Genomic DNA, 22,746 nt, shown 5'->3' on the forward strand with positions numbered 1-22,746 from the left:
GTTTTATAATGGTTAAACTTATAAAGATCGAGGACAATAGTTACATGGTTGTAACAATATATTTTCTATTGTTGTTTTTATTCAGTTTTTTTATGTTGAGATACAAAAATATTAGTCTTTTTCTTTCTCTCAAATATCTCTCTCTAATTCTTTTTCCCTCATTCTCCTATTCTTTCTTTCTCCTGACTTTGTTTCTTCTCCTATACCTCGTATCTAGGCTAAAAGAGAAAGAATGAAAATTTTTTTCTCAGTAAAATGAAATTTGTATTAAAATCACTTAAACTACAGTGAAAAGATTAGCCCATATATGGAAATCAAGGTCAGGATATACAATCAAGGTACAAGCCTAGTGGTATTCGATGCCATTAAACAAAGATTCGCCTATTGGTCGTTAATATAGTAAGACAATGCAAAAGTCACAAGCAAATCAACGTATTCACATAAAATAAAAGTCAGCAGCTCAACCCAATAAAAGCATCAAAAGTTACCGCTATGCTGAGAACATCGTATTTCTGTTTAACTCCAAATTTTGCTAAGGAATCTGCAAAATAATTACCCTATCGTATAGGTAAAAACCACCATGCCTAGTGAAAGAACAAATGTATCTATCTCGTTAAATAAATACCACTTGTCCCAATGGCCTCGTATCAATATTGGTCACCCATGATAGAGCATTCTTGGAGTTAGATTCAATAATCAACTGAAAATTTGTAAAGAAGGAGCCTGAGAAAAGATGCAATACATGAAGAATGGCCATTAGCTTTGCAAAGTTGGAATCTTGAATGCCAAGTAGGCCAATGAAAACACCCACCACATAACCATATGAGTTACGTAAGACTCCACGATGTTGTACTTTGTACAAACTAAATTCAGAACTAGCACATGTAAGTATCTGGATTCTCTAGTTACAACTCCGGTGCTATCTTATCTCTCTTACAGGAATTTCATGTCAGCGAGATCTATATCTGATTCCCAGTCCATCCACATTTTAAAATGGTAGATATGATTGATGCCAAGTTTTCAACTTTCAAGGAATGGGAGGGTGCGGGACTTGCAGGTATGAATAAACAAACAAAAGGTAGAAATAGGATACTTTCATTTTTCCCATATGTAATTAGAACGTGCGTACATGCATCCAGAAGCTAAGGGATGCTCAACTCAAGTACATGCTAATGCAAACAACAGAGGGAACCGAGAGACTTTTGCTGCCGCTGATGTTATTATTCGCAATTCACGTGAATCTTTTGATAGGGACATGCTTTCCATATGCTGACGTGCTACTTATGTTATGACCTACGCCCCAGTTTGCAGAATTTTGTTACGTATGGTGTTATGTATAGGTTGTTGATTATTATATCAGCTGCTTTGTTATGCTGATTGTTGTGCTTGCAGGTTCAACCTAATACCTGTGAGAGCTTTTGTGCATATTGATGTTTGCCCAAGGCTGATTTCTTGAACCGATATGTCTGCAGATGAAACATATAGGTGCAAAATCCCACTACTTTTGAAAGAAATTTCCCCTTTTATGAATCACTGATTTAAAAAAAAAAAACTGCAAAAGCTTTAAGATCTTGCCATGCATTTAGTTCAAAAGTAAAACCCAACACATAGTCATAGTTATAGTGCATAGATTCTCACAACAGTTCTTCATAAGGCAGCAATTATAGCTTTCATCAGTTATGAACAGTGAGAGATTAGCACTAGCACATGCTACTGTTTAGTAATGTTTTTTCATCAGTTACAAATCCCTTCATACCTCAATTCTGGTAAAGTTGTACTCTTTTGATGAATGGTCAAGGCTATTATCAATTAAAGAAAGGATGGGACAATATACTTGCCTGCGTTTTCACGCCATCTTCAGCAATGACTACCTCATGAATGGCCCATTTTCATGGCAGTCTTCATATATTAGTGGTGTTGGTGCCATTGCTACCACGTAACAACATATTGTGAGCTTATGGTTATCATAGCTGAAGGAATGATTTAGACTAATAAATTTGTTTCCTGTGATGAAATCTAATGTTTGCAAAATTCATGAATCAAAGTTGTATTGAACTTAAAAAATAATAACTTATTTTAATTTTTTTTGAATAGTACTGTGGCTAAAAAAAAAAAATAATTCTCCACAATAGAAGAAAATGGATTTGAGGAATATATATGTATTTTATTTGTTCAATGTTTTTTTCCCTATTAATACCCTCAGTAAAAGGAGTTGAAATTTGGTAACAAGTATTCCATATTCTTTCCTTACTTTAGATAAAATGTTTAAATTTGGAAAGTTTGAATATAACAAGTATAACATGGAGCATGATGTAAACAAGTCACTTTATCAATGAATTATTCAAATTTGACTCGATAAATAATCAAATTCAACTCATGTATGATGGGGTTGGGGTCAAGTATTGAATTCCATTGAATTGAGCTAGAATTTTATATATTCGGTTTCGAGTGGCTAATAAGTTTTATTCAATTTTTGAATATTATAAATATAATATTAAATTTTATTTATATATTTAAAATCTATTTGAGTTTCAAAATTGAGATGAGTTCCGAAATTTTGTAAATAAAATAATAATTATTGAGAAGTAATTATATTAATAAAAAAGGGGACTAGTGAGCGTGAAACCGAAAGAGTGTCACTTGCGCCGCTCAGCCAACATAGGTATTTCCAGGGTTTCTATGCATAAGAGGCGTGCCACTGGTGGCAAGAAGAAGGCTTGGAGGAAGAAGCGAAAGTACAAACTTGGTCGTCAGCCTGCAAATACTAAGCTCTCAAGCAACAAGACTGTCAAGGAGAATTCGTCTTAGAAGAGAGAATGTGAAGTGGAGAGCATTGAGATTGGATTCATGGGGTAGTGAGGCTGTCACACGTAAGACCCGTATTCTTGATGCGGTATATAATGCCTCAAACAATGAGCTTGTCAGGACGCAGACTCTTGAAAAGAGTGCCATTGTTCAAGTGCATGCTGCAGCGCCCTTTAAGCAATGGTACCTTCTGCACTATGGTATTGACATTGGGAGGAAGAAGAAGACAGCAGCTACGAAAGAAGCTACTGAGGAAGGGGAAAGTGTTGCTGAGGAAACTAAGAAGAGCAACCATGTCGTTAGGATTTAGGAACCTTGAGAAGCGTAAGAAAGATCGTATAACTTGATGCTCACATTGAAGAACAATTTGGTGCTGGTAGGTTTTTTTTTTTTTTTTTTTTTAATTGAGGGAGGGGAATTTGAACCTTACTTTAGGTAGGAGATCATGCACCAACTAATGAGTCAAATGCTCGGATGCAATTTGGTGCTGGTAAGTTGTTGGCATGCATTTCTTCACATGTGGCAGGGCTATGGATACATGTTGGAGGGTAAAGAGCTGAAGTTCTATATGAAGAAAATCCAGAGGAAGAAGGGCAAGGGTGCTGGAGCTGCTTAGATGCAGTATTTCACATGTCCTATTCTCAACAATGTGATTTTGTTTGCTTTAGATTTTGTTCCTTTAATTTATGGCTACCATTTAAGATATGATACATTTTAATGTGAACAGTTTACTTTTTCAAAATCTGTTTAAATTGTTTTGGTTTTTTTTAATAAAAAGGTAAAATTATTTTTTAGAAAAAAAAGGGACTAGAAACCGAGAATGAATGACAAACCATATATATATAATCAAAAGAAAAGTTACATCATTACTTTAATCTTGAGCAAGGCTTTGCCTTCCACTCTATGCTTTGAAATATGCTACACTTAGCCCATGAGGTCAAGCAGACCAGTTGCCCATGCTGCTGTCCGGTAAAGAGTGAGGGCAATGGTCAAGTGAGGTATAAGGTTGAGGATTAGAATAAGATAATTCTGAATCAAAGCCCAATGCTGAAGTAGGCATTGCTTCTGCTGGCGCCGTGAAAGAATGCTGCATGTACATGTCTTCCATCACATAGTTGTCGCTAAATCTCATTATTTCTTGTTGTTGCTGTTATTCTTGAGCATTGGTCGCCTCCAGCAGCTCATCCAAATTTTGGTCTTCAAAGCCTTCGAGTACCCATTCTTGTTCAAATTTTTCAGCTGTCATTCCTTCCTCACCCAATGACTTGTCTGATGCTAAAGTAGATACTGGTATTGCTGCCCCCGTGAAACAAGTTTGCTTGTCTTGGGCTGAATTGTTGAACCTCATCCTCTTCTGTTGCGTCTCATCTTGTTCAGTTTCAAGGCCTCTTTTGGTGTGCTGGCTATTTATGCAAGTATTGGTGGCTTGAACCTGCTCACTCATCAGAGTTTGGACTTGCCCAATACAATCTTCAAGCTCCTCTAGCATGGCTTCAATTCCTTCAACATGATCATATCCAACTTCTTCAGCAATCGATTTAGTGGCATTTTTGTTTCTGATTGCGCAAAAGGCATAATCACTCTACAAGAGAAGAAATATAAATGGTTAATAGTACTGTTGGAGTTCCATAAATATACTCATCATCATATCAAGCATGCAATGGAGGTTGTAAAATAGGTAGGAAACTTACTTGGGTAAGAAGAGAATACTCGTCCATGAGCCAATGTCCATTGACATTGTTGGCACCGTCCCCTTTAACTTAAAACACAAAAAGCTTCTTGAAGCCTATATGATTACCGTCAGAATCCTTGAATGGATGGGTTCTTGGACCTTTCCAAGTCCCACGACCAGTTGTTCATTCAATCCTTTTCCCTAACCCTTGTTCTTAAGATTGGTGAAGACGTAGAACTTTCTGGGTGAGGTCATGCTAAAAATCTTCCAGGGCTCCTTGTCTTGGTGGCCGTAGATTTCGCAGTCGGTGAAGACTTCAGAAGGTAAAGGCTCTTCTTTGACCTTGTTGGAGAGGAAATGGAGAATGAGCTGGTCATCGGTTGGAGCAAAGCGATAACCAGGTGGAACCCATGTCGAGGTTGAATGATCGAAATAGAGGTACTCATGGTCGAGGTCGTCATGGGTTGGAGAAAGTAGAAGCTCTGTCATGGTTGATTGATGGAGAGAGTGATCAGGTTGAAGTTGAAGGTGTGTCGCCATTTAAGTGTTTGTGTGTGTGTAGAACAAGATTTCCTGTTTCTCTCTCCCCTCAACCTTCGAACTTTGACTTGAGGAATGCGTAATCTAATGTATATAGGTTTCTCAACAACAAGTTTCCTGTTTCTCTTCAAACTATTAATTCAAATATATTTGACTTCTTTTTAAAATTTAAATGTATTTGACTTTAATAATGATTAAGTCAAATATATTAGTTCATCAAAATTAAGGCTCACCTTCCGTTTTTAGAAATCAGAAAAATTAAAGGAAAGTGAAATAATTTTAATAATTGCAAGACAAAAAGCAGGACACTTTTCTATATATATAACTAGAATGGTAAAAAAAAAAAAAAAAGAGATGAAACCTAAAAATGCTAAAGCACGAGAAATTACATTCGTCTGTTGCCTGACAACATGTGTAAAGCAGTTGGTAAGGCTATTTAGTAGGTTTTATTTTAATTGATAATTGGGGCAGAAAAGTAATGAATGTGTTGAGACAGCTAGATGAGCTTGCTTTTATGAATGCATTACCTTAATTTTTCTTAAAGTAATAATTAAGCAGGCGTAGTCGCATAGACATAGTTTCTCATCTGAGCCAGTACAGTAAACATGCGCAGGGGCAGGGCAGCATTAACACAATCTGACATTTGTGCAAAAGGCTATTGAACTGAGTTTTTTGACCATCTTTGGTCACTGGATTGGATTGTATACTTTGATTATCTATCTTCTGCGATGGGTGCTAGATGCACCAAACTATGTAATATCCAAATGTGGCCATGAAGAGAAGCTGTTGCTTAGTTAAATATGTTGTTCCCACTCGAAGAAGCTTCCAATTACAGAATCTGATGTTGTGGAATTGAGAAATGCTGTTGATCCATTTTTAGGAACCCGTTGATCTGTAACTTGTATTTCTTTCAAAATATCAGTTTGTATAGTTTGATGCCTGAAGGTCTGTACCATAATATCTTAAGGTCTACCTTCGATTTTACCCTTAAAAAAAAAGTCTTTATGAAAATCAATTTACCTAATATAAATCTGCTTTTGTTAAAATTAATTAAAAATATTCACAAAATTAAAATAATTTCTTTTGAAGTGTGCAAAAGTTCAATCAGTTTAGTATTAAAATTTTCAAAATCGAAAATACCAAACTTACTTTATGTAAAAATTAAATTAAATTGAATAATTTAATTATTAATTAACCAAACGGACAAAAAATCAAACTACTTCAATTGATTTTAAAGAATCGAATTGAAGTAAATATTTTACAATATTTTTATCAAATTTTAAGGTAAAATATATAAATATAAATTTAAAGATGAATTACAGATTTAGGAGACCCAAAGCTAAAAGTCTAATAATATAAAAAATATATTAATATATAATAGTTTAAATTTCCATTAATTTAAATTTAATTTTTTATCTGCCCTATAGAAAACTTTATTCACGAATCTAATTAACCAAAATAATCAAACTTGCAAAATCAAATGCTTCGAAAATTATTATGATTGAACTCAATTTGATTGGATCGATTTTTTTTATTTGGAATGATTTCCCTCCCTGCTTCCTACTTGCTGCCACGAAACAAACCATGCTTGAGCAAGGGCACACTTGAAGTTCCAGTCCGGTTGAATCTTTGGCCTTCTCCTCCATCAATCCTCATTCACAAAAGAAGCCATGGAGTGCAGCCAGTCACCTTCCCTTTCTTTATGCCTTCACTCTTCCCCTCCAAATCCTCTCTTCTACAGAAACAACCAATTCTCCAAAATAAAAGCCTCCGCAAGATCCCCACCGAAACCTCAAAAAGACCCAACCAAATTTACCCACAGGAGAAGCCCACCACCATTCTTTGAGAAGTACGCATTCCCGTCCCCTTTACCACTCCACACCAAGAACCCACATGCCATTTACAAAGACATTCAAAGATTCGCTAGACAAAACAAGCTCAAAGAAGCCCTTGCCATTTTAGACTACGTAAACCAGCAGGGCATCCCTGTAAATCCCACCACTTTCTCTTCTCTTCTTGCCGCTTGCGTTCGTTCCAAATCCTTAGCCGATGGGAAGCAAATCCACGTGCATATTCGAACAAACGGGCTCAAAAACAACGAGTTTTTACGTACCAAACATGCTTATATGTAAACTTCTTGTGGCTCCATCGAAGATGCCTTAAGGTTATTCGATGATTGTACTAGCAAGAATGTTCATTCCTGGAATGCTTTGCTTAGAGGAACTGTTATATCGGGTAAGAAACGGTATTTGGATGTGCTTTCTACGTATTCAGAAATGAGATTGTTGGCAGTCAAATTGAATGTGTACACTTTCTCTACTGTTCTTAAGAGCTTCGCTGGTGCATCAGCATTTAGACAAGGTTTAAAGACGCATGCCCTTTTGATTAAGAATGGTTTCATTAATAGTTCAATGCTTATGACTGGTTTGATTGACTTTTATTTTAAATGCGGGAAGATTAAGCTAGCGTGCCGTGTGTTTGAGGAAATTCCTGAGAGAGACATAGTTTTGTGGGGGGCGATGATTGCGGGGTTCGCACATAATAGGATTCAAAAGGAAGCTTTGAGTTATGTTAGATGGATGATAAGTGCAGGGATATATCCAAATTCTGTTATAATAACTACCATTCTTCCAGTGATTGGGGAAGTTTGGGCACGGAAACCAGGCTGGGAGGTCCATGCTTATGTAGTTAAGTCCAAGCAGTTGGTTATTCAGTCTGGTTTAGTTGATATGTATTGCAAGTGTGGTGATATGGATTCGTGGTAGGCGAGTTTTCTATTGCTCGAGGGAAAGGAATGCGATTTCTTGGACTGCTTTGATGTCAGGATATGTATCAAATGGGAGGCTTGACCAGGCTTTGAGATCAGTTGTTTGGATGCAGTAGGAAGGGATCAAGCCTAATGTCATCACGTTTGCCACGATTCTTCCTGTTTGTGCGGAGTTGAGGGCTCTGAGTCACGGAAAGGAGATTCTTGTTTATGCTATAAAGAATTGTTTCTTGCCCAATGTGTCTATTGTCACTTCTCTGATGATTATGTACTCAAAATGTGGTGTTTTAGATTGTTCTTTGAAATTGTTTAACGATATGGAGGCAAGGAATGTGATTTCAGGGACAGTCATGATTGAGTCATATATTGAGAGTGGGCGTTTGCATGAAGCACTCAGTGTGTTTAGGTCAATGCAGTTCTCAAAACACAGGCCTGACTAAGTGGCAATGGCAAGGATGTTGAATGTTTGCAGTGACCTTAGAGTTGTAAAGCTTGGGAAGGAGATCCACGGACAAGTCTTGAAGAAAGATTTTGAATCAATTCCTTTTGTTGCTGCAGAAATTGTCAAGATGTATGGTAGTTGTGGATTAATTAGCAGTGCATAGCTAGTGTTTGATGCAGTCCCTGTTAAGGGTTTTATGACGTGAACTGCCATTATAGAGGCTTATGGATATAATGATTTTTGTGGAGATGCAACTAGTCTTTTTCATCAAATGGCATCTGACAGTTTCACTCCAAACTATTTCACTTTCAAAGTGGTTTTATCAATTTGCAGACAGGCTGGATTTGTTGATAAGGCTTGCCAATTATTCAAGCTAATGACTTGTAAATATGAACTCAAGGCATCTGGAGAACATTACTCTATAATCATTGAACTTCTTAATACTTTCGGTCGCATGATTAAACTTCTTAATAGTTGCGGTTGCTTTGAGGAGGCCGAAGGATTTGTGCAGATGAGTTCTCTATCATGATGAAAGAGACAGCAGAATCTTCTTTTCTCATGTTTCAATGCATTAAGTAAGCTCCTGGAACCTCCCTTTGTTTTATTGGATTTTTGTGTACTGTAAATGGAAATAATTTGTTGTAAGTTACTTTAGCATGTTATAGGTGATTATAAGACGAGGGAAACAAATAAATTGCTAGCCATTATCACTTCAAGTGTATGTAGATATGTGTATTCAAGGATCTTTGCTGTACTTTTGAGATCACAAACTAAGGAAAGAAGGTTATATTTCTTAATAGTGGCTATACGAGCAGTATTTCTTCACACTCATTCCTAACATAAACGAAAAAACAAGGAAGTAGGTTTCCTCGTTTACATTGAGCAGCCAGGTTTTTGGACTTGCACGTTATGACACAATCAAGTTTCATATTTGATTTTTTTGTGCATGAATAGAATTGTTATTGGGCTTTGAATACTCTTGCAAAAGCAAACATAATTGACGAATACATGGAGGATGGTGGTTCTTTTTTTCTTTTTTTTTTTTAATTTTACGAAGTCTATTAATGACAAGGTGGATTTTAGGGATTTGTGGATCAATTGATGTCTTTTGGTGGTGGGTAATTGTGAAGATAAAAGGCACATGGAAGAGACATTTAGAATTGAGAGAGAAAATGGCATGGTAGTAATGGAGAGGGTGAGATACTAAAGAAAGAGAAATTGTAAATTTTGTAAAAGACAAGAAAAACAATAAAGAAATATGCATTTGAGTTCGACTTTATTGATTATTATATTAATATTAATATTTTCATTTTTATTTATTTATTTGTCATTTTAAACTATATAACATTTATAAATAATAATACAAAAATATTTTTGCATACCAACACTTGGCCTGACTTGTCCCACAAAATCTTAGAGATTTACATACTAACACTTGGCCAATGATGATTCGTTTCAAAAGGAGATAACTACAAATTTTTTTTTTTTGAAAATAGGAGATAACTATAACTTAATTATATGTGTATAACCTCAATTATTTAAATGAAATTATCCATTGTTAGTCGATGTTCAGATTCATGTAACCTCTTCGTCTGTGTGTAGCATGCAGCTGTTTTTGTCTCTTATTTGCTTTAATCCATTCAAAGTTGTATTATAATAATAATTTTTTTCTAGTGAAGCAGGACACATTCTAAGCTAAATTCATTTTATAGTTTGATTAGAAAGACATGAGAACATGCTCATAACCTTGGACTTATTTTAAATATTTAAGAATTATGAGAATTTTTAGTCTCCACTGAATTCCTAGTTGAGAATTACATTATAATCAAATTGGATAGGCATGTTATTCGTTATTCGCAATGAAGAAGAATCTAAACAAACTTGTAAGATGTTCCATTCACGTGCTGTGAATTCTATCTTATTGCTGTGCAAAAATGTTTATAACATGAACATCACTTTCTCTTTTCTTGAGAAATAAAAGAATTTTATTTGAACACTTGGTCAGCATAATTGAAACAAAAAGCAATGTCATTCAAGCCCAATCAAGCAACACTTACAAACTGATCAAGATTGATAAAAAAAAACAGGAACAAAAGGCTACAAGTGAACAGAGACTCATAAAACAAAGGAAAACAACAACCCCTTACAATCAAAAACAACAAGCGCTCCTTTTAACTTCACCCCCACTTTATCAGAAAGCTACCCAATCTTCCAAGTCAAGACAATCAAAGTGGACGGTAAAGTTACAAGATTTACATTCAGGAGCTATATCTTGGCAAGGCAGGCCACACCTAAGACAGATGTCATAACTCTTTTTAACACAAATGAGCGGATGATGGTGATTCCAAACCTTGTAAGTCTCTCCTATCTTCTTCTTCAAAAATGGATATTTTCCAAAAACACATTTTGGATGAGCAGAATTATCACAAATTGCACAATGATAGAACCAATGGTTTGGATCTCTTTGTCCTTCACATATATCACAGTAATATTCTTCTAGATCAGCATTTTCATCATGAAAAGTAAGTTCTAGAAAGTGTTTGTCACACTTATGCCGAGCTCTTTGTGGTAGTGCCATGCATTTAACATGTAAAACAAAAGTGCAATCTTTACACTTGTATCCACGATGAATGTAATCACCACAAGCATTGCATTGCCCTTTATTCAAATCAAAGTCAAAAAAGAGAGTGTGTTTGTGTCGTTGACGTGGGATGATACGAGAAATTCCAACACACCTTAGACAAAATTTATAGGTGTTGTTACCATGGTAAGCAAAACCACTACAGTAGTGATAGCATAAACCACATTGGAAAGTGTTCTCTACATGGAGGGTGAAGAGAGATTCATGAAACCAATGATGTTTTTTCCTGGGTAATTCGACACAGGTTTTGTGGAGAAGGAACTCACATTGTGAACAATAGTAAAAGGAAGTTGAGATGGATAGCATGCACGCATCACAACGTTTATCATTGTCTTCCTTAATCTTGTTGTCTAATGTTAAATCATGTTCATGGCTGAAATGTTTTATCTTTGTGGCTTCTCCATGTTGGTTCATTTCAATGACACAAGTGATGGAAGCTAAATTTTCACTAGACTCCTCATCTTGATCATTTATCTGACCAGTTGCAAGATACTTCTCCATTGCACAATCCACATGGGCAACAAAATTGCAATCTTGCTTTAAACAATCGTAACTGCCATACTTCATTAGCAATTCACCGAAACAAATTCCACAACCGTGTTTTTCAAGCTCCTGTTTTTGAAAGAAGTAGTTGTGAATAATTTCATGGTGATGCCATGTAGTTTTGATGATGCGTGGCAATGAAATGCATTTTTTATGGATCATAATGTGACATGTAGAACATATATAGGAAATATGATTTCCCTCAATCCCACATGCATCACAAACGAATGGGTCATCCCTAAATAATTGAATGAATGAGTGCTCACTACATTCAACAACAAACTTTAGCCTTGGAAGAGCACATTCGATGTCAATATCAAACTTGCAAGGAAGACAACGATAAAACAAACTCCAATGTTTCTTCTGGCATGTCTTACAATCAAGGTAACCATCTTCAAGATAAAGAGGGTGTTTGCGATGGCAAGGGTGATAAAGTTGAGTGGGTAACTGAGCACATTTCTTATGAAGGTAAAATCTACAATCAAGACAAACATATAAAGAGTCTACCAGGGGTTTCTGACACCAATGACAATGGGCTCTTTTGAGTTCATCATTGGGATTTTCAATGAAGGTCAATGGATGTTCATGGGTAATGTATTTGAGCTCACAAAAATTTTCATCTATGTTATGCAAAAGAAAAGCACATTTAATGTCAAAGTAAGCATGGCAAGAAGTGCAATGATAAACGAACATCTTACGTTTTTCCTTGCACAGATCGCAAAAAAAGATTGACGACTCCCATTGTGGATTTGGCTCAAGAGTAAGAGTAGCGTGCTTACAATGGAAAGGGGAATGAATTTCCAAAGGTGCCTCGGCACATTTTTTATGGAGGTGAAAGTCGCATTCTCCACAGCTAAAACTTGAGCCCAATAAGGATTCCAAACATGCGGAGCAGCGAGCTTCTTTACTTTTATCACTCTGCTCTTCATCATTGAACAGCAATGGATGTGGATGGCTCAAATGGTTGATTGTCTCTATTCTCTCTCCCTCCTTCTCCTTCTCCTTCTCCATTAGTGAATAATCAATTTGAGATGGTAAGGAAAGACACAATGATAAAGATATTGTAATTGATCAACATATTTATAACCAAAGAAATAAACGTCTTATTCTTTTTTTTGTTCTTTACTTTATCGGTGTAGGTTTCTTTATTCTTTTCTTGTGCTTGTTAACAAGACAACAAACTTTGGAACACCGACACTACTAAACATTATTAATAATAACTGTTTGATAGACTTGTTTTGTTTCTTTTCGGTAAGTTGTAGGTAATACTTACAACAATAAATTTTTATAAATGATTACTTCTAATTTTTGCATTAAAATAATGGTAATGGCTTTTTCCAAAAGTGACATTATAATATTCTGACATTATAATTTCTCTTTTACATTATGCCTTTATTTTTAGTATTTAACGTAAACAGATTAAGTTTCCAATCTAAATATAGTTGCATAAATATTTATATTTTTATTATTAAAAATGTTAATAAATAATGGTCTTCATTCAATATTTTCATGATTTTAACCATAAATTGGGCTTTTTGGAATTTAAATTATTGGGTAAAATTGTGAATAACCCATACATTTATTAGCCAATTAATTAATTAATTAATTTTATCATAATTTTTTTTTGAAATGTAGGCAATATTGTTGCTTGCTACCAAAGTCAATTGGCTTTGGACAATTTATCATAGATTAACCAATTAATAATAATCGACATCCAATTCAAAACTTAAAAAATTTGTTTTTCTTTTCAATTTACTAAAGTTTACTTAATATGAAAATATTATCTATATTCTATGAAAATATTAATAATATTTATGATTTTTAAATTGTCGGTTTACTTAGTCAATTTACTTTAATTACTAATATTTATTGAATTAGCAATGACTAAAGATTTGGTCTTTTATTATATTTTTTACTATAAATTTACAAACATAAATAACTATTAGATAGAAGTATCTGATAGCTAAAATTTCAAAAATTTCCTATATTTAATACAAATAATTTACATGAATAAATAATTAATTTAAACACCTTGTATATTATTAAAAAGACTCAAAATTTACAAAATTATATATGAAATAATATAATTCTGCCAAAAATATTTTTGGAATGATAGATTACAATTTCTATAAGGGCAGACCAACTTGAACTTGACAAAAGAAGCAAGTAAAGAATTTCACTTTACTTTACTTTATTTTCTTCTCAGAAAAAGAAAAGAATTCTACTTTGTTTTTTTTTTATCTTTTCTCTAAAGAATTTAGATCTATAACAAGGATTAGAAAAAAGTAAATAAAGATTGTTATTTAAATAATAACTTTTCCAATTTGTTGTTGTTTGTACCTCTGAAAGAAAGGAATTTGAATACTTTTTTTTTATATATTGAATTTGAATACTTTATTACATAAGTGAGAGTTTAAGGATTATTGGTAAAAAATTTTAAACTTTATAAGTGAGAGCTTAGAAGATTGTCACATGTTTATTAAGGTAAAGTTATAAGAATTAATAAATCATATGGTAACTTTCTTTCGGTTAAGGCGTAAATAACTTTACTAATTAAATTTTCTATTATATATATATATATATATATATATATTATATCTCAAGAACAAAGGATTTTTAAAACTTTATCACATAAGAGCCTTAATTTACATTATGTTTGAAACTTAAGAGAGAAGGAAAATTGTCTTTATATATATTGTCGATAGAGTTTTAAACTTCACAAATGAGCTAAGAGGGTTAACACATATTCATTAAGGTATAATTATGAGAATTAAAAAATTAATGATAATAATCTATAGAATAATAATATTATTTTGGTGTTTATATATTATTCTAAGGAGAGATGAAGATAATTTTCTTGGAAGGGAAAGAAGCTTACTGAATAAAATAACAATAATTGCTCCTAGATTTGTAACATATAGATGAGTAAATTATCTTTTTAATTACTTAATTTTTAAAGAATTTATATTTTGGACACTCAAAATTTGAATTAATATTTTAAATTAAATAAAAATATATGCATTAACATATATACTTTTCTTTTATAAGTAGTATTTAATGTAAAAAAATTAAATTTCCAATCCAAATAGTTACATAAATATTTATATTTATATTTTTTAAAAAAATTGTTAATAAATAATAGTCTTTATTCAATATTTCCATGATTATAGGCTTAAATAAGGTTTTTTTGGAATATAAACTGTTGGGTAAAATTGTGATTAACCCATACATTTATTAGCAAGATAATTAATTAATTAATTTTATCATAGATTAGCCAATTAATAATAAGCAACATCCAATTCAAAATTTATAAAATTTGTTTTTTTTTTTCAATTTACTAAGGTTTACTTAATATGAAATTATCTATATTCTATGAAATTATTACTAATATTTATAATTCTTAAATTGTAGGTTTAGTTAAGTCAATTTACACTTTAATTACTAATATTTATTGAATTAACAATGACTAAAGATTGGGTCTTTTATTATATTTTGACTATAAATATACAAACATAAATAATTATTAGATGCAATTATCTAGTAGCTAAAATCTCAAAATTTTCCTATATATATACATACATGATTTCATATTTTATACAAATAATTTACAAGAATAAATAATTAATTTAAAAAAATTGTATATTATTAAATATACTCAAAACTTTCAAAGTAATATATGAAACAATATTATTCTGCCAAAAAAATTTTTCGAGATAGATTGCAATTTCTAAATACCTTGAACTTGATAAAAGGAACAAGTAAAGAATTATACTTTATTTGGCTTCAAAAAACATTTTTACTTCATTCTTTTCTTTCTCTTTTTATCTTTTCTCTAAAGAATTTACATCCTAAACAAGCAAAGGATCAAAGAAAAATAAATAAGGATCTATCACTTGTACATGCTAAAGAAAGGAATTTGAATACTTTACTATGTAAAGGTCTTAACTTACATTGTGTCCAAGACCTAAGAAGAAGTATAACAAAGAAAAATATCTTATATTATAACATGTGAGTTCAGAAACTCAACCATTCGTGATTGTAGGCATAAACAAGAGTTTTCAAAATTTAAACTATTTGGTAAGATTGTGAATAACTCATACATTCATTAGCTAGTTAATTAATAAATTAATTAGCTTTATTATAGATTAGCCAATTAATAATAATCAACATCCAATTTGAAATTTAAAAAATATGTTTTCTCCGTCCAATTTACTTGGTCAACTTAATAAGGTATATTATTAAAGAAAATCAAAATGTACTGACCACCTTGAACTTGACAAAGAGGAACAAGTAAAGAATTTTACTTTACTTTGTTTGCTTTTCAAAAAAAAAAAAAAACTTTATTCTTTTGTTTTAATCTTTTCTCTAAAGTAATTACATCTGAAACAAGCAAAGAATTAGAAAAAAGTAATTACTTGAATGGCAAATAACTTTTGGAATTTGTTGGTACTTCTACATCCAAAAAAAAAAGGAATTTAAATACCTTACTACATAAGGGTCTTAACTTACATTGTGTCTAACAACTAGCTAGGAGACTCTTTTATATATATTGTTAGTAAGATTTTAAATGTTATAAGTGAGAGTTTGTAGGACCGTCACATATTCATTAAGGTATAATTATAAGAATTAATATTTTAATACAATTACTAAATAGAGATGTGGTTGCCTTATAACTTTGTTTTTGAAGTAAAAGAAAAAAACTTAATTGTGGATGAATTACGTATTTTAAATCATAAATTCTTTAATTAAAGAATTGTATCAACATTAATATAAGGATTTATTTAGTTTTTTGAAAAAGGGAGAATATTTTGAATAGATTTTTTTATTAAGTGAAACTTTGTCAAAGTTCTCAATTTATAATGAATTTGTGTTTGCTGGCACCATTATTATTTAAAGACTCTGCAAAATAATTTTGGTACATTCATAAGAATATTTGGATAAAACTTTTTCCTTTTCCTTTCAAATTGTTATTTCTTATTTTATAGTTATTATTATTTATTATTATTTTTTGATTAAAAATAGTTTGATATTGATATTTATTTTCAAATTCTCTTTTGGTAGATTTAAGAAAAACTTCTCACTTAGAAATTTTTTGTTTTTACGAAACATGATCACTTATAACTTATTTATATTTTGAAACATTGATCCTAAATTGGTCCAGCTTGCTGACATTTGAATGATCCAAAAACTATTTTCACACTATGAATCATGAGACCAATCCAGTGACCAACAACTATGGCAACAAAATTACAACCTGTCCCTCGTTCTAAAATAAAAGCGGCTTTAGAACCTGTGTACACAATTGTTTATCAGTAAAATATAATTAGTTTAAAATCTGTAATTCTCAAGACAAAATGCAAAAAATCCACCCAACAAGTATCAGCAAAGGGGAAGTAGTAAAATGAAGTTGCTGCATAGTGCAAACTTGCTGTCCCTTCTTGCTGCATCCACCAAGAAATAGCGGCAGAAAAATTGTAGATGCTAATAGCCTGCCACCAAGCACTAAGTTTAAGGTTCCCAATAAAGACCAATGGAGAACATTTCAAAGGAGAATGATCAATAATTGTTGCATATACAGAAATTCCAAGAGGTTTAAATGATTATAAAAACTTAACTTAAATCTAGTTTCTTGTCACTCTTTTCAATAGGCTTTGTACGTACATATTTTAAAATTAAAATGGACATAATTGCTCCAAGGCAATTGTTATAAACTAGAATCCAAGCCATTACAAGGGTTTTCTAAATTGTAGATGCTGCACCTCCTTGAAAGACTAGCTACAGCAAGTCAATCCAAACAAGTCAATGCGCAACTAATACATTAACCACAAAACTACATTTTTACTTCATTTATTCCCTAAATAAACAATATAATTCCACTTGCCGCCATTAAATCTTGAATTGCATAAAAGATAGGATCCATCCCTATCTTGCATCTGAATTGGACAGGTTAAGGACAAAAAGGACATTTTCACATCAGGACTCCATTCTGTAAGACTCACGCCTTTGGTCGCCAATAGGTTCATTTGAAGAAAAACAAACTCTAATTTTTAAAAATTCCATTATTGAAAAATTTTTATTTGTATGTATATTTTATATTTTTTATGTTTATTCATTTTAAATTTATTTTTAAGAAATAAATAAAAATCTTTTGATATTGAAATGAATTATTTTCAAATTCTCCAACAGTTTGGTAGAATTTTAAAAAAATTTCTCACTTAAGAATTTTTAAGAAAACAATCATTTATAATTTTCTTAAAGTTCTGTCATTGGAGGATTCTTACTTATTTGTATTTTTCTCTTCATTTATTTATTTATTTTAAATTTATTTTATTGCTTTTTTACATCAAAATAAAAAAAATATTTTGATATTAAAATCTTTCCCAAATTCTCCAAGCTTTTGGTAGAATATAAGAGAACTTTCTCACCTAAAAATATTTAAGAAAATTATCGCTTATAATGTTCTTAAATTCCATTATGAGAGAAATTTTTTATTGAATTTATATTTTTTAAACTAAGCACACAAATAAATATCATGATACAATTTTAAAGCTGTTAAATATTTCTATCATTGAGAATCCTCCCAACACTTTAGTTAAGGTCCCATAATTATTTGTAATTAGAAAATTTTGAGAAATTTGTCACTTGCAATATTTCCCAAGAATATCCTTTTTGAAGATTTATTCTAAATAATTAATGCAATTTTATATAATTTTAAATAGAAAATATTGATTTTATTTTTATGAACTTCATTACTGTTGTATTCTTTAAAAAATGAATAATAATTAGAAGTAAAAGAACCCAAAAGATTCTAAAAAATCCCCCTTGATTCCTTCATAATCATTAAATGATTAAATTCATTATCAGAAGAGGTCAAAGGGAAAGAATCTGACAACAGCATGATTGGTATTACTCAACTTGGATTGAGGTTAGGATGTAATTTAGCCAACGTATAATTATTAGAATTATTAATTTCAAATTTTTATAAAATATATTGGAGGTTATTATTATTTATTGACAATTATAGGTACAATTGGTACTTCAAGACTCAACTTGGATTAAGGTCTTAGGGGTGTTGGATTACTAGTTGGTGTTATAGTTTAAAAATGTTGACTTATAGTTGGATTTTTTTTGTTAAATTGTTAGGCTCTCTTGAAGTTCCAAGGTTCAAGTTTGGGAACTAAGCTAGTTAGAATTGGCTTTAGTAAGGTAGCATAAAAGGTGAGGGATATGAATTTAAATTGTTTTTGAAAAATTGCATGCGATGTTTGATTATGTTATGATCAATGTTTTTCAAAAATGTGCATGGGAAACGAGACCTACGTATTGTATGTTTTGCCTTAAACTATGTTTAACTTGGAAATGTTATTAACTTGTTTGTGAACTATTAAGTGTTAAAAGAACATATGGCTTCCATGATCAATTTGTTTTTATGAAATATTATGTGTGGTATGATTATACTGTTAAGCCCAGCTCTATAATATACTTGCCATGTCATTCATGTACTTGATAGCATGTTTGCATACTTGGATGCCTCCAAAAATCGTTAAAAAGTCAGTATTGTACTTAGTGGTACAATTAAGTCGATTAAAGCCTCAAACTAGTCCAAATAGAGATTTTGGGATGTATTTGAGAGTTATTGAATCTTAGAATGTCTTAAGATGGTGATTTGGAGTTCAAGGATTCATTTGAAATCCAATCCGAAATTTTCATAACGTAGAGGTAAAATGGTCATTTTTGCCACCCAAGGGTAAAAAATTGAAAGTTTTGAAATTTTACACCACCATGACACTTGTCAAGCCCATGAATTTCACCTATTATCATTTTATACTTTAGATAATTATGGAATTATATGTGGTGAAAAGGAAAAGCCTTATTAGTTAAGTTTTAAATGTGAACCAATTATATGTTGCCATGTGTCAAGTTTTTATTATTTTATAATTTCTTTTATAAACTCAACATAAACTCTCCCATTCACTCTCTCATTGCCGTTCAAGCCAAAGAACAAAGGGGGAAAGAATTAAAAAACCCTAAGGAGGAAAAATTCAAGAGAAATTCATTGGATTTTCGAAAAACGAAGCGATCGGAGGTAAGATTTTGCGATTTTGCGATTTAGCTTAAGATCTACCTTATCCATGCTTTCTTTTTCATTTTCTATGGTTGAAACTCAAGTTTTCATGATGGAAGCATGCTGGCCGAATCAAGGGGGGAAGGTTTTGATGATGGTTTTTGATAGATTTCAGGCTATCTAGGTGTTTTTAGTATTTTGTGATATTCGGTATGAAAAACAAGCAAGAAAATAACATGTTCTTCATCAAACCCTAATTGGCTGAATTCTATAGGGAATATTTTGAAGATGAATTTTGTCATATTTCATGTTATCTAGCTTGTATTTGATGATTCGTGATGTCAGATATCGAAAACAGTTATCAAAAAGTATAGTTCCTTTAGTAAACGACTTGAACGATAATGAGAAAATTATAGTAAATGGACTTAAAATTGATTTCTAATGAGGTATACGGACTTATTGGAGTACCGAAAGTGCAATGAATCTATTTGGAGTTTAATTGGATGTTTTGGCTAATTAAATAGTGTATAGTGCGAGTTAGGTCGAATACCATTTTAGTCCAACAACAATTCAACCTACGTAGAACACCATCTTTAAATGATTATTCGAATACTTCTCATTCAATTTCATACATTCATAAAGAGCCTAAAATAGTCTTATAACAGTTTGGCATAAATATATTGAATTACTTGTTATGTATTATGTATAGGTGGTGAGCCCTCTGGGAAGGGTAAGGATATCGTACCCGATGACCAAGAGTAGGAGTACTCCCGTTATAGTGAGTAAACAGACGATCATCTTAACTATCTAAAGTAGTTTATACTTATTTTTATGATTTTAAGGAATAATAAATTTATATTGTAAACTATTATGTTTTATAACTGAAGTGTTGGTTAAATGAAATGAGATTCATAATTTGGTTTGAAATTGCATCTTGGTTTTGGAAATTGAGTAAGTGGAGACTATATACTTGTGTTATATATATATATATATATATATATATATATATGACATGTTCCACTCGTACTTGGATAAGTTCGTGATAGTGTTTATAGATGACATCTTGGTGTATTCGAAGGATGATGATGATGATGAACATGCTATCCATTTACGCATTGTGCTGCAAACCTTGCACGAGAGACAACTCTATGCCAAGTTTTCCAAATGTGAGTTTTGGTCGAAGGAAGTGGTTTTCTTGGAACATGTTGTGTCTGGAGCTGGAATTTATGTCGATCCCAAGAAGATTGAGGCAATCTTACAATGGGAGCAACCAAAAACGGTGACAGAGATTTAGAGTTTCCTCGGTTTAGCCAGTTACTATAGGAGGTTTGTTCAGGGGTTCTCATTAATAGCTGCTCCTCTGACTCGTCTGACTCGTAAAGGAATCAAGTTTGAGTGGGATGATGTCGCGAGAGTCGATTTCAGGAGCTAAAGAACCGGTTGACTTCCGTTCCAGTTTTGACACTTCTTGTTAGTGGGAAAGAATTTGTGGTATACAATGATGCCTCTAAATTGGGATTAGGGTGTGTGTTAATGCAGGATGAGAAAGTAATAGCTTATGCTTCTCGATAGTTGAAGAAACATGAGATGAATTACCCTACCCACGATTTGGAGTTGGCAGTAGTAGTCTTTGCATTGAAGATCTGGAGGCATTACTTATACAGTGAATGTTGTCGGATCTTTATCGACCACAAAAGCTTGAAATACTTGCTCACCCAGAAAGAACTCAACCTAAGACAAAGACGTTGGTTAGAGTTGATTAAGGATTACGACTTAGTGATTGATTATCATCCGAGGAAGGCAAACGTTGTAGCAGATGCCTTGAGTCGTAAATCCTCATCTTCATTAGCATCACTTCGAAATTATTATCTTCCGATGCTACTTGAGATGAAATCTCTAGGGATTCAGTTGAGTAATGGCGAGGATGGAACCCTACTTGCTAGTTTTGTTGTGAAACCCTCACTGTTGAATCAAATCAGAGAATTACAGAAGTTTGATGATGAGTTGAAGTGGGAGGTTCAAAAGTTACGAAATGGAGAAACTAATGAGTTCAGACTCGGTGATGATGGTATCTTGATGCTTGGGGACCAAGTTTGTGTCCCTAAGGATGATCAGCTGAGATAGGCTATTTTGGAGGAAGCTCATTCTTCCGCCTACGCTTTACATCCCAAAAGCACCAAAATGTATAGGACTATCAAGGAAAATTACTAGTGGCCGAATATGAAATGAGACAGTAGAATTTGTGACGAAATGTCTCACATGCCAGCAAATCAAGGCAGAACATCAAAAACCATCGGGTACTCTTCAGCCTCTACCTATCCCTTAATGGAAGTGGGAGCACGTGACTATGGACTTGGTATTGGGTTTACCGCGAACGCAGAGTGGGAAGGATGCTATTTGGGTGATTATGGATAGATTAACTAAGTTCACCCATTTCTTGGCTATCCATAGCACGTATTCCATTGAGAAACTAGCTAAGTTTTATATATATGAGATAGTGAGATTACATGGAGTTCTAGTTTCGATCGTGTCAGATCGAGACCTCCAGTTCACTTCTCGATTCTAGCCAAAATTTCAAGAAGCTCTCGAAACTAATTTGAGATTTAGCACTGCCTTTCATCCACAGACAGATGGTCAGTCTGAAAAGACCATTCAGACTTTGGAGGATATGCTACGGGCTTGTATCATTGACTTTACTGAGAGTTGGGACAGACACTTGCCGTTGGTGGAGTTTGAGTATAACAACAGTTTTCAATCTAGTATTGAGATGGCACCAAACTCCACTCTGCTGGGATGAAGTGGGTGAGAGGAAATTGTTTAATGTAGAGCTGATTGATCTGACTAATGACAAGATCAAGGTTATCCAAGAACGATTAAAGACAACTTATGACAGGTAAAAAAGTTACTCTGATAGACGGAGAAAAGACTTGGAATTTGAAATTGATGATAGAGTTTTTCTTCAGGTTTCTCCTTGGAAAGGTAATGATTTGAATACTTTGAGGTATTAAGTCTTATTTGATTATACTATTGTAGTAAATTGTGGTATTTTATTGGATAATAAAAGTTGTGATTCGGTTTGCAAAGTGGAGAAAACTCAATCCGAGACATATTGGACCCTTTCGTGTCATTGAAAGGATTGGGCCAGTGGCATATAGACTAGAATTACCCTTATAGTTGGATCGGATTCACAATGCCTTCCACATCTCAATGTTGAAAAAGTATGTACTTGATCCCTCCCATGTCCTCGTGACACCTTCGATTGAGTTGTAGG

The 22,746-nt window shown here is 32.6% G+C and overlaps 1 protein-coding gene and 2 pseudogenes across 1 annotated transcript; 2 read left to right on the forward strand and 1 right to left on the reverse strand.

Annotated features, from left to right (window-relative positions):
• Positions 1–993: 993 nt before the first annotated feature.
• On the forward strand, positions 994–3,436 carry LOC18592872 (small ribosomal subunit protein eS8 pseudogene; annotated as a pseudogene).
• Positions 3,437–6,509: 3,073 nt separating this feature from the next.
• Positions 6,510–9,023, forward strand: LOC18592874 (pentatricopeptide repeat-containing protein At1g71460, chloroplastic pseudogene; annotated as a pseudogene).
• A 1,213-nt stretch (positions 9,024–10,236) lies between these two features.
• On the reverse strand, positions 10,237–12,448 carry LOC18592875 (uncharacterized). Its single transcript, XM_007019799.3, has 2 exons — positions 12,109–12,448; positions 10,237–11,479 (listed from the first exon to the last, which is right to left on the reverse strand). The coding sequence occupies exons 1-2, from the start codon at positions 12,340–12,342 to the stop codon at positions 10,418–10,420; spliced, it is 1,296 nt and encodes a 431-aa protein (XP_007019861.3). The 5' UTR covers positions 12,343–12,448; the 3' UTR covers positions 10,237–10,417.
• Between the last annotated feature and the right edge of the window lie 10,298 nt (positions 12,449–22,746).

The sequence above is a fragment of the Theobroma cacao genome, chromosome 8 (genome assembly GCF_053813885.1).
Source record: "Theobroma cacao isolate CCN51 chromosome 8, ASM5381388v1, whole genome shotgun sequence".
In the NCBI taxonomy this organism is placed as follows: domain Eukaryota; kingdom Viridiplantae; phylum Streptophyta; class Magnoliopsida; order Malvales; family Malvaceae; genus Theobroma; species Theobroma cacao.